The sequence below is a fragment of the Artemia franciscana genome, unplaced genomic scaffold (genome assembly GCF_032884065.1).
Source record: "Artemia franciscana unplaced genomic scaffold, ASM3288406v1 Scaffold_1270, whole genome shotgun sequence".
NCBI classification, from domain to species: Eukaryota; Metazoa; Arthropoda; class Branchiopoda; order Anostraca; family Artemiidae; genus Artemia; species Artemia franciscana.
This window is the reverse complement of record NW_027062779.1, coordinates 376-13,402: the sequence shown is the minus strand read 5'-3', so window position 1 is coordinate 13,402 and position 13,027 is coordinate 376. Positions and strand designations below refer to the sequence as shown.

At 36.0% G+C, this 13,027-nt stretch overlaps 1 protein-coding gene across 1 annotated transcript in view; it reads right to left on the bottom strand.

Moving 5' to 3' along the window:
- The window catches only part of LOC136042421 (angiotensin-converting enzyme-like), a gene marked incomplete at its 5' end in the record, with an annotated part of 72,532 nt that extends 60,550 nt beyond the window's left edge, over window positions 1-11,982 (bottom strand). Inside the window, 2 exon segments of the mRNA XM_065727397.1 lie at window positions 1,696-1,839; window positions 11,874-11,982. Of these exon segments, the coding sequence (XP_065583469.1) occupies window positions 1,696-1,839; window positions 11,874-11,982 (253 nt within the window).
- Between the last annotated feature and the right edge of the window lie 1,045 nt (window positions 11,983-13,027).

Sequence of the window (13,027 nt, the reverse complement as noted above, 5' to 3'; positions counted from 1 at the left end):
CCTAAAAGTTCAGGGAACCTTAATGACAATCACACCATGAGATTCAGCGTATTCGAGAGCCCTATTGCGGAAGTTTTAAGCTCCTATCTGCAAAAGTGTGGAATTTTGTATTTTTTGCCAGAAAAAAATTCAAGGATCCGTGTTTATTTGTTTGTTTTCTCCAGGAATGATCTTATAGAGCAAATAGTCCTAGAATATCGGGAAAGGGCTCATTCGAACGAAAATTAAAAGTTTTAGTGCCCTTTTTAAGTGAAAAAAAGATTGGAAGGCAACTATCCCCCACTCCCACTCCCCCTTTTTCATCAAAGTAGCCCGATCAAAATTGTTAGATAGGAATTTCGTTCAAAATAGTTGAAATGTCCAGTAAATTTATTTTTGGGGTTAACACTACCCCCCCCCCCAAAGTCCCTGGGGAAAGGTCAGTAAGTAATGAAATTTTTCCATTGTATGCTGATAATATTTATTATTAGACATTTTTGTTCGGGGGGGGGGGGAGATTGCTATACTTAAGCATTTTTCACGGGTAAAATTTTCCGTGGGGATGAAAGTTTCCGCGGGATGAACTTTCAAGGGTAAATTTACTTTGGGGGAATATGCCAGAACTCCTATACGACATTATTTTTGTTTGTCTTACTTTCTCTTTGCCGAAACAATTTTACATGTGATGATGTAAAGGGGATTTTTCCTAGAAGAAATTTTTACTTGGTTGGAATTGTCTAGAGTATCATTCGTAAGGGGGAGGTTATGAGTATTTTCCACTGGAAAATTCCAGGGATGACTTTTCCAGGGGATAAATTCTCTATAGGGACTATTCCGCGGGAATAACTTATTTCTAGGGGCCTGGAAAGGGTTTTTGCAGGGAAAATTTTCCAAGGAGGAGAGGATTTTCGGCTGTTCGTATTAAATCAATCGGAAATTATTCTTTTTTTTCAAATGGAATTGCGCTAAGAAAAATATTACACCCGGAGTCGTCCGCAAGAAATCTCTTGGGGGAGTTTGCAGCTAGAAGTGAATTGTCTGGGGAGAATTTCCTTGGCAAGGGGGGGGGGGGGGTATTATACGTTGGAAGAACTTTCCACGGAGGGATTTTCCGTGGAGGGAAGGAATTTTCTATGGAAAGGTAGACAGATTTCCTGGCATTATTTAAAAAAAGTCCGAAATTAAAAAAAAAAACAGTTTTCTCAACTGAAAACAGTAAAGTGAATACTTTCATTTACTAGTTAATCACATGCTGAGTGCAAAGAGGGATCAAACCTGAAGCCCTTCTGCCAGGTAGGCCAGTAAAATAAGGTGTAATATCTGAGTTATGGCTTGAGTCTGCGCGGAAGATTTATTTGGTTGTACCCCACCCCATTGCTGACCAAATAAGGCCTCTTTACCGTAATCTGAAATATTCAACCTAAACCGTAACCCCTCTTCCAATGAAAATGGATATGGACATACATATTTAAAACAAATTTTTCAGTAGTAACATAACATGGCTGGGATTTTTTGGCTTTTTTTTACAATCTAACTACTAAATCCCTTATTGTGCTCCCTGCTAAGGATGCATAATGGGCGTGGCTTTTAGGGCCAATATCCGAAATGTCAACTTGTTCCCAACCTCTTAATGTCTATTATTTGTGCTAAAAAAATTTTATCGTTTCTCTTAAGAAATATCAGCTTGATCATTTTAGGAACTTAACGTGAACTTACCATTTAAACTGGCGGCTTCATTAGAAAGTTCAACGTAGCGATTAAATTTTTCTCTGATTGGTTGACCAGAAGCATCATGCCAGGCTTTCCATGTAAATAGTAGCTCATCGAAATCTCTAGATTTGGACATGATTCTGGTTAAATCTGGAAAAACAAAAAGACGTGAAAAAAACACATCTGCCACAAAATTAGTCGCCGAAAGCGGTGGCCAATAATTCTTTAGTGGCCTGCTTGGTTAAACAGGAATATAAAACTGGGAAAGCTGATTCTGTCCATGAACACGTTCTGAGGATCCGCCATTTTTTACATTTATTTGAATCACGCCTATTCCTTGTCCAAAGTGGGATATTCAATAGATATTTTCCATTCTTGATGACAGTTGAATGAAATGCTCCGACCAATTCATTTAATAATCAAAAGGAGATTAAGTGCTGAAAGATAGGACATTAAAAAGGTTGCATTTACAGCTTCCGGGTTATCACTGTACCATTTACAATTTTTCTCAACTGGAAAGTCAGGTAGTTAATTTGCACGTTCAGCAAAACAAGATGCGCATCCTGATGTACATATGCTTTCCGACTGAAGCAGCCCTAGTACTACGAATTAAAATTAAAAAAAAAAATTTTTTTTTCATTGAAAGGAAGGATCAAATTCAAAACTTAAAACGAACAGAAATTTGTACATATATGAAGGGGGCTGAACCTCATTAATTGTTCACTCTTTACGCTAAAGTTTTTTTTTATTCTAAAAAAGCTTATTGTTCTAGTTAAAATGCCCTTGCGTTTCAGCATTCATTCTTAAATATTAGGAACAAAAAGTCGGACTTTAGCGTAAAGTGTGAGATACTCAGGAAGGGCATCTCTCAAATTCGTAATGATTTCTGTTCGTTTTAAGTTTTGATGTTACTCCTTACCTTCAGTTGAAAAAACTTATTTTTTTTTAAATTTAATTTCTTATCGTTTTTAAATAATGCTAGAAAATCTTGCTCTCTCTATGAAAAATTTCTTCCCTTTACAAAAATGATCTTTCCTCCATGGAAAGGTTTTTCTATGCGAAATACTCTCCCCCCTCTGCCAGAGAATTCCCCCGGGAAAATTTCATGCAGACGATTCTGGGTGAAAATTTTTATTATCGCTCATTTATTTGAAAAAAAACTTTCATTTCTCTTTGTTTCTAAAAACCATGCTGGAAATCCCCTCCTTAGTTTTCCTACAGATACCCCCACGCCCAAATAGAAAGTTGCTCCTGCAAAAAAAATTGCCCAGAAGAATCTATCCCGTGGAAAACCCTCTATTGAAGTATTCCACCCGTGCAAAATCCCTGCCCCCTACAGAAAGATACTCTAGACAATGCCGACTCTGTTAAAATTTCCCCCCGAACAACTCCCCTTAAAATCCCCACTTATAAATTTGAGTCGGCAAATAAAAACTAAGGCAAATAGAAATAGTTTCGTACAGGAATCCTGGTGAATTCTCCCAGTGTAATATTCCCCTGAAAAGCTCACCCCCAGAAACTTCCCCCGCCATGGAAAATACTGGAAACCCCCAGGAGAAAATTCACCACCCCGCCCTCCGTTCAAAAATTGTAATTTAAAGACCTATAAATTTAATGATCTAAACAATGGCAAAATTTACAATTTAAAGACCTTTCCCCAGGAGCTGTAGGGGTCATTTCATCTCCAAAGGCATACGTACTGGACCTTTCAACTATGTTGAACAATATGGCGAAAAGCAATTCAAAATTACACATTTTTGCAGATAGGAGCGGGAAGCCTCTACAATAGGGTTCTATGTTTTGTTAAATCTGATGGGACGATTTTCATTAAGATTCCTGGAGTTTTAGAGCGTGCCCTGTTTTCCAAATTTCAGGCAAATTTCTGAAGTTCGTAGCATTTGACCGATATTAAAGTTAATGAATATTTTATATTCGGACTCAGCATAATAAGCCAATTCTTTTGATATACCTACTGCTATCAAAATCTCCTTCTTTAAAGTTTCGGTTAGCATTGATTCGCGTAGCTTCTTATTTACAGTTAGTTTTGAGTATAGCGCATATTACGCTCTGGTCTTTAGAAGGTACAGGGGCTTAGCCCTTTTCCTGTTTGTGGTAGTTCATTTTTATAGCACTTGGTATTAACCAAGTGACATACAGCAATCGCAAATTCTGTCGGTCTGTCGGTCCCGGTTTTGCTGCTTTAAGCACTTCCAGGTAAGCTAGCACGATGAAATTTGGCAGGCATATCAGGGACGGGACCAAATTAAATTAGAAATAGTCGTTTTCTCGATTTGACCATCTGGGGGGGAGTGGAGGGCCCCTTAATTCGGAAAAAATAGAAAAATTGAAGTATTTTTAACTTACGAACGGTTGATCAGATCTTAATGAAATTTGATGTTTGGAAGGATATCGTGTCTCAGAGCTGTTATTTTAAATCCCGACCAGATCTGGTGACATTGGGGGGAGGGGAGAGTTGGGAGGGGAAACCTAAAACTTGGAAAACACTTAGAGTGGAGGGATTGGGATGAAACTTTGTGGGAAAAATAAGCACAAGTCCTAGATACATGATTGACATATCCGGAACGGATCCGCTCTCTTTGGGGTAGTTGGGGGGGGGGAGGAGGTTGTTAATTCTGAAAAATAGAAAAAATGAGGTATTTTTAACTTACGAATGGGTGATCAGATCTCAATGAAATTTGATATTTAGAATGATATCGTGTCTCAGAGCTCTTATTTTAAATCCGACCGGATCTGGTGACATGGGGGTTGGGGTTGGGAGGGGGAACCTAAAACTTGGAAAACACTTAGAGTGGAGGGATCGGGATGAAACTTGGTGGGAAAAATGAGCACAAGTCCTAGATACAAGATTGACATAACTAGAACGGATCCGCTCTCTTTGGGGTAGTTGGGGGGGGGGAGGGTCAATTCTGAAAATTTAGAAAAAATAAGGTATTTTTAACTTACGAATGGGTGATCGGATCTCAATGAAATTTGATATTTAGAAGGATATCGTGTCTCAGAGTTCTTATTTTAAATCCTGACCGGATCTGGTGACATTGGGGTGGAGTTGGGAGGGGGAAACCTAAAACTTGGAAAACACTTAGAGTGGAGGGATCGGGATGAAACTTGGTGGGAAAAATAAGCACAAGTCCTAGATGCATGATTGACATAACCGGAACGGATCCGCTCTCTTTGGGGTAGTTGGGGGGGGGTTAATTCTGAAAAATTCGAAAAAATGAGGTATTTTTAACTTACGAACGGGTGATCGGATCTCAATGAAATTGATATTTAGAAGGATATCGTGTCTCAAAGCTCTTATTTTAAGTCCCGACCGGATCTGGTAACATTGGGGGGAGTTGTGGGTGGGGAAACCTAAAATGATGGAAAACACTTAGATTTGAGGGATCGGGATGAAACTTGGTGAGAAAAATAAGCAGAAGTCTCAAATGCGTGATTTACATAATTGGAACGGATCCGCTCCATTGGGGGGGGGGGGGGTTAATTCTGAAAAATTTGAAAAAATGACGCATTTTTAACTTACGAAGGAGTAATCGGATCTTCATGAAACTTCACATTTAGAAGGACCTCGCAACTCAGATCTCTTATTTTAAATCTCAGCCGGATCCAGCGTCATTAGGGGGCAGTTGGGGGGGGGGGGGCACAAATCTTAGAAAATACTTAAAGCAGTGAGATCAGGATGAAACTGGATGGAAAGACTAAAAACCTGTCTAAGATACGTGACTGACACAACCGGACCGGATCTGCTCTCTTTGGTGGAGTTGGGGGGCGGGGGGTAATCTTGAAAATTGAGGTATTTGTAACTTACGATAGGGTGACCAGATCTTAATGAAATTTGATATTTAGAAGGATCTTGTGCTTTAAAGCTCTAATTTTAAATTCCGACCAGATCCTGTGACATTGGGGGAATTGGAGGGGGAAACCAGAATTCTTGGAAAACGTGAAAATCGGGGTATTTTTATCTTACGAATAGGTGATCGGATCTTAATGAAATTTGATATTTAGAAGGAATTCATGTCTGAGAGCTCTTATTTCAAATCCAGACCAGATCTTTGGACATTGGGGGGAGTTGGAGGGGGAAATCTTGGAAAACACTTTGAGTGGAGGAACCGGGATGAAGCTTGGTGGATAGAATATGCAAATGCCCTTGATACGTGATTGACAGAACCGTACTGTATTCGCTCTCTTTGGTGGAGTTGGGGGAGGGGTTCAGTGATTTGGCGAGTTTGGTGCTTCTGGACGTACTAGGACGATGAAAATTGGTAGGCGTGTCAGGGAGCTGCACAAATTGACTTGATAAAGTCGTTTTCCCAGATTCGACCATCTGGGGGGCTAAAGGGAGAGGAAAAATTAGAAAAATTAGGTATTTACAACATACGAGTGGGTGATCGGATCTTATTGAATTTTGATATTTAGAAGGACATCGTGACTCAGAGCTCTTATTTTAAATCCTGACCGACATTAAGCCTCTTATTTTCCTTTTAAATCAATCTATTGATTCATAGAATTTTGTTAGAGCTCATACCATATGATCTCTTGGCTCTTAGCTCTTCATGCCTCGTCACAAGTGCCATATGAGCTCTTAGCTCTTGTTGTTCTTAGTTTGGTTTAATCAGTGTTCTAGTTTTTGCTGTTTTGGGCTAGATATGTTTATTTATAGTAGTTTGTGCACCTTTTACGCTTGAACAATATTTGAGTTTAATTCTGCTCGTCTAACTACAAAGCAAACGAACACTATTAAGAAGTACTTGAGAAATATTAATCAGACAATTCGTGGTAACGAACTGTAGTTAGGAGCGACCCGGCTCAATAGTAACCAAAACTAAAAAAATGGAATTTTTATAATTATAGCTACGTCAAATCGAATTTTAGTGTTGATTTTAAATATGTAAGTTTCATCAAGTTTAGTCTTTCCCATCAAAAGTTACGAGTCTGAGAAACTTTGCCTTATTTTAGAAAATACGGGGAAACAACCGCTAAAAGTCAAAGAATCTTAACAAAAATCACACCATCAAGTTCAGCATATCAGAGAACCCTATTGTAAAAGTTTCAAGCTCTTATCTACAAATTGTGGAATTTTTTGCCAGAAGGCGTAGGCTATCAAGGATGCGTGTTTATTTGTTTGTTTGTTATTTTATTTTATTTTTTTCCAGGGGTGATCGTATCGACCCAGTGGTCCTACAATCTTGCGAGACGGGTCATTCTAACGGAAATGAAAAGTTATAGTGCCCTTTTCAAGTGACGAAAATTTTTTTAGGGCACTTAGGCCCCCTCCCACGCTAATTATTTTCCCAAAGTCACCGAATCAAAATTCTGAGAAAGCCATTTTATTCAGTGTAGTCAAAAAACCTTTTAACTATGACTTTGCGGAAGACTTACTCCCCCACAATCCCCGTAGGAGGGGCCACAAGTTACAAACTTCGATCAGTGCTTACATATAATAATGTTTATTTGGAAGCGTACAGACGTTTTCTGAGGGATTTTTAGTTTGGGGGGTTGAGAAGAGGGTAATATGTTGGGGGAACTTTCCTTGGAGGAATTTGTCATGGAGGAAGAAAAGTTTCATGAAGGGAGCGCAGGATTTTAGTAATGGTTATTTGGAAGTGTACAGACGTTTTCAGGGGGATTTTTAGGTTGGTTGGGGGGGCGGTGAGAAGAGGGTGATATTCTGGGGGAACTTTCCTTTGAGGAATTTGTAATGGGGGAAGAAAATTTTTATGAAGGGAGCGCGGGATTCTAGCATTATTAAAAAAAGAACAATGAAAAAATAAATATGAAAAAGTTTTTTTACTGAAAGTAAGGAGAAGTATTAAAACTTAAAACGAACAGAAATTATTACGCATGTGATGGGCTCAATTCCTCCTAATACCCCGCTCTTTACACTAAAGTATTTTTAGTAATCTCAACTATTTATTCTACGGCTTTTGTGATTCAGGGGTCATTCTTAAGAAATTGGGACACAATTTAAGCTTTAGTATAAAGAGCGAGGTACTGACAAGGGGGTGAACTCCCTCATATACGTAATAAAAACATGAGAACACAGAAGTTCGTTACGTAAGCTAATTTGTAAGTTACGTATATCTTTTACTAAAGAAACATTCATAAAAAATTAAAAGTTCTAGTTGCCTTTTTAAGTAACCAAAAAATCGGAGGGCAACTAGGCCTCCTACCCCGCTCCTTTTTTTCTCAAAATCATTCTATCAAAACTAGGTGAAAGCCATTTAGCTAAAAAAAATAAATAGGTAAATTTCGTTTTAATTATTCATCTGCGGAGAGCCAAAATCAAAACATGCATTTCTTCAAAAACGTTCGGAAATTAAATAAAAAAAAACAAGTTTTTTTTAACGGAAACTAAGGAGCGGCATTAAAACTTAAAACGAACAAAAATTAGTTCGTATATGAAAGGGGCTGCTTCCTCGTCAAGGCCTCTCTCTTAACACTAAAGTTTTTTACTGTTTTAAAAAGTAGAGTTAAGAGAAAGAGTCAAACTTTAGCCTAAAGAGCGGGGCGTTGATGAAGAGGCAGCCCTTTTCATATACGAAGTAGTTTCTGTTCGTTTTAAGTTTTAATGCCGCTCCGTACTTTCCTTTAAAAAAAACTTTTTTTTTTATTTAATATCTATCAAAGAGCCTGTTTTGGTGGCTAGCGAATTAATATCTACAATTGTAGAAGTGCGACTGTCATTTACTACTCACTGTTTTAGACAGCAAATTACAAGTTAGTGACTGAATAATAGATATCGAATCCGAAACAATAGAAAAGTGTTAAGAAAACCTTGATGAATATCAATATCTATAAAAAATGATTAAAAAGATTAAAGGATTGTAATTAAATAAGAAACTAAATTATAAAACTATAATTAAATTAAAAATTACAAAATTATAATTAAAGGATTAATTTAGCTATTAAATTTTCTTTGAGAAACTTCATTTGTTGAAAAAGTATTTTTGAATTAGTTTTTGTTCGTTTTGAATTCCAGTTTGTCTTTTATTGGTTAATATAAAGAGTATTTATAAAGCTTTATTGGGTTTTTCCCTTAATAATCAAGATTTTGGCTTGTTGTTTATATTTTGAAGAAAAAAAAAATGCTTCAAATTTTAACAATAGTTGTTCTATAGAACTTTGTCAATGGAACATCATTCAAAAATGGATTGATAAACTACACAGTCTCTGGGCTTCTATAGGACTGAAGCCATTTTAACCTCCTTCATATTACAAAATTGAATACAGACACATATTAATCGACCATCCGCTCAACAAGTCCTGAAAGTTTCAATTTAATTCTTTTAGTCGTTCTTGAGATATCGCAGATAAACCTACAGCATTTTGACAAGCTTGAATGGGTATAGTGTCTTACGTTCCCATCAACCCGCCCTGAAAGCTTCAAATTAATACACTTAGTCATTCCTGAGATATTGCAGATGAGCAATTTTGAGAAAATGGACACAAATTGTTTCTTTAAAGTTAGCTAAACATCCCCTTCAATATACCCTGAAAGTTTTAACATATTAAATTTAGAGGTTCCTTAGAAACCACAAATACACTACTTTTGACATCCTTTAATACACATAGGGTCTTTTGATTTAGTTCCAGCCTAAAACCCTTAGCTGATCGTGCAATATAGCATGAACCTGCTTTTGATATATTACATCCATGCCATTTTGAAAACTTGGCTTCCCCTAAACTCTTTTGATTTACTTAGTAGTAGTATTAGTAGCAGTAGTAGTAGTATTAGTAGTAGCCTATAAGAAGTAGCATCAGTAGTAGTAGTAGCAGTAGTAATAGTAGCAATAGCAGTAGTAAAAGCAGTAGTAATAGTCGAAATAGTAGTAGTAGTAGCATTAAGAGTAGTAGTAGTAGTAGTAGTAGTAGTAGTAGTTGTAATAGTAGTAATAGTAGTAGTAGCAGTAATAGTAGTAGTAGTAGCAGTAGCAGCAGTAGTAGTAATAGTAGTAATAGCAGTAGTAGTAGTAGTTGAAGTAAAGTAGTAGTAGTAGTAGTAGTAGTATTAGTAGTAGCCTATAAGAAGTAGCATCAGTAGTAGTAGTAGCAGTAACAGTATTAGTAAAAGTCGAATTAGTAGTAGTAGTAGTAGAAGTATTAGTACTAGTAGTAGTAGTAGTAATAGTAGTAGTAGTAGTAGTAGTAGTAGTAGTAGTAGTAGTAGTAGTAGTAGTAGTAGTAGTAGTAGTAGTAGTAGTAGTAGTAGTAGTAGTAGTAGTAGTAGTAGTAGTAGTAGTAGTAGTAGTAGTAGTAGTAGTAGTAGTAGTAATAGTAGTAGTAGTAGTAGTAGTAGTAGTAGTAGTAGTAGTAGTAGTAGTAGTAGTAGTAGTAGTAGTAGTAGTAGTAGTAGTAGTAGTAGTAGTAGTAGTAGTAGTAGTAGTAGTAGTAGTAGTAGTAGTAGTAGTAGTAGTAGTAGTAGTAGCAGTAGTAGTAGTAGTAATAATAGTAATAGAAGGGGCTGTTCCCTTCTCAACGTCCTGCTCTATACGCTAAAGTTTGACTCTTTTTCTCAATGTTACTTTATTAAACAGTAAAAAACTTTAGCGTAAAGAGCAGGGCGTTGAGAAGGGAACAGCCCCTTTCATACACGGGGTAATTTCCGTTCGTTTTAAGTTTTAATGTCGCTCCTTACTTTCAGTTATAAAAACAAGTTTTTCTTATTTAAGTTCTGAACGTTTTTGAATTAATGCATGTTTGATTTTGGCTCTCCGCACATGAATTATTAAAATGAAATTTGCATATTGATTCCTTTTTTTTTAGCTAAATGGCATTCTCTTAGTTTTGATCAGCCGATTTTGAGAAATAGGGGGTGGGGAAGGAGGCCTAGTTGCCCTCCAATTTTGGTTACTTAAAAAAGCAACTAGAACTTTTAATTTTTAAAGAAAGTTTTTATTAGTAAAAATTATAAGTAACTTAAGAATTAACTCACGTAACAAACTTCCATATTCTTATATTTTTATTATGTATTTGAGGGGGTTTGTCCCCTCGTTAATACCTCGCTCTTTACACTAAAACTTAAGTTTTGTCCCAATTCCTTAAGAATGACCCCTGGATCAGAAAGGACGTAGAATAAATACTTGAAATTACTAAAGGTACTTTAGCATAAAGAGCGAGGTATTTAGGAGGAGAAGAACCCCTCATATGCGTAATAATCTCTTTTCGTTTTAAGTTTTAATGCTACTCCTTACTTTCAGTTGAAAAATCTTTTTCGTGTTTATTTTTCCATTGTTTTTTTTTTATAGTAATGCTAGAAAATCCTGCGCCCTTTTCATTGAATTTCTCTTCTCCCATGACTTCTTCTCCCAAGGAAAGATCCTCCCACATAACCCCCCCCCAAACCAAAAAAAACTGAAAATGTCCGTACACTTCCCAATTGCCATTACTGTATTTAAATTAAATAATAAAAAAACAAGTTTTTTAACTGAAAGTAAGGAGCGACATTAAAACTTAAAACGAACAGAAATTACTTCGTATATGAAAGGGGATGTTTCCCCATCAACGCCACGCTCTTTACACTAAAGTTTGACTCTTTCTCTCAACTCTTCTTTTTAAAACAGTAAAAAACCGTTCATGATGTTCATATTGTTAGTGGTAACACATTATTTTTAACAATAGAAGATAAAGATTCGCACGCGCTAATCATGCCCCTTGTGTAGGGTAAATTTCAAAAAAGGCAACATTGCGCTCATTTTACGCAAAAGATACGGAATTTTTTTGAAATATTTAAAATAACGAGATATTAAGAGGAGGCACTCGCCAGAGCGCCTTTTCCCTGTCTAGATCGAAAACCCTCCTACGTGTGTAGGGTGTTACAGTCAACTATGATCAAAATGTCACGTTCTCAAAGTGGGCATTATCAGTCCTTTCGGGGCATATAAATCCCTGTAACTTTAATAGGCATTAATTCTTATAAAGAGAAATATATTGCTTAAGAAATAAAAATATCAAATAAATGATTAATATAAATCTTTATTACATATGTATTTCGTTTATGGGACACTAACAAAACGGGATACTAAGCTACATGAAAAAAAGTTTGATAACCAATTGATTGAAGCGTTACACTTTTCTCAAAAGTTTTCCTTTTCTGATTCCATTCAATTTGTTTTTTTTTCTAGCTGATTGATGAGATTAATTACATCAAAAGTAAATAATGTACTTGCCTGGTTCTAGGGGGAGATTACAATCACTTCTTTTTGGCTTTTCAATCTTATAATCACAAATCTTTGTTTGAGCATAGCTGTCACGCATTTCACCAAGTAGTTTTTGCAACTAAAATTGAATGACTGTTAGTATTTTAAAAAGTTCACTGGATCATATACTAATCTTTTGGTAATTGTACAAGACGATTACACACGGTGATAGTTTCAACACTTACTAAATTACCCCAGTAAATCCTTTTTAGCACCCTAGGTAGAACCCGACTAGAACTTCGATTTCCATACCCCTTAGATAGACAGTACTTCATCAAAGTATTGAATTAAATGCAGAGAGTTAGCAAAAATAATCCTCTTGAGGCACCTAATCACTCACATTGAGCCTCAAATGAGAGGTCAGTATTGGACACACATTTCTTTTTGAATTCGTGTCATATTTTATTCATAGCATTAAGGTTCTTCTTTCGTCGCGATGAAAATAGAAAGAGTTTTTTTGCAAGCCGCAACATTTATTTTCTTCCAAAGTTTTTTTTACTGAAGTTATTACTATGTCCTTATAAGTATTGTCAGAGATGACATGCATCAAGATAAAAATAGACTTCCAGCCTTTTATCTCTTCAAATTCAAAAGAAAGTTAAAAAAAAAATCAATAAATCAAATTAAATCTAAATAACATTAATCAATCTTTCGATTTATACTTTTCAATACAGTGTTTGAGTAAATCGATCAAAAATTTAATAGAACATAATTAATTTAAAATTTAAGAAAATTTTTAGAAAATGTAAATCAATTAGAATCCAATTTTAAAAAATTATTCTATAAATCTTCACACTGATTGGTCAATTAGAAAATAAAATCATGTTTGTAAGTAGAATATAGCCCAACTCACAAGATTTGCATATTGGGTGTGTTATTGTTGCTGTGCTGATATAACTTTATTATCAACAAGTGTGATTATACTGCTGCTCGAGCATGATGCATTCATGCATGGGCTATTTAGTTAGGGTATTGAATGGCTGTATGCGATTGGAAGCATAATCAGCAGCTTTTACAGGTGATAAGAACAAGTGATTGCTGGAGTTCTTTGCTTTTTGTTACCCGCATCAGATTGTTAATGTCAGGTACACAGATCCCTATTCCGAACTCTTCAGGAAAAAAAA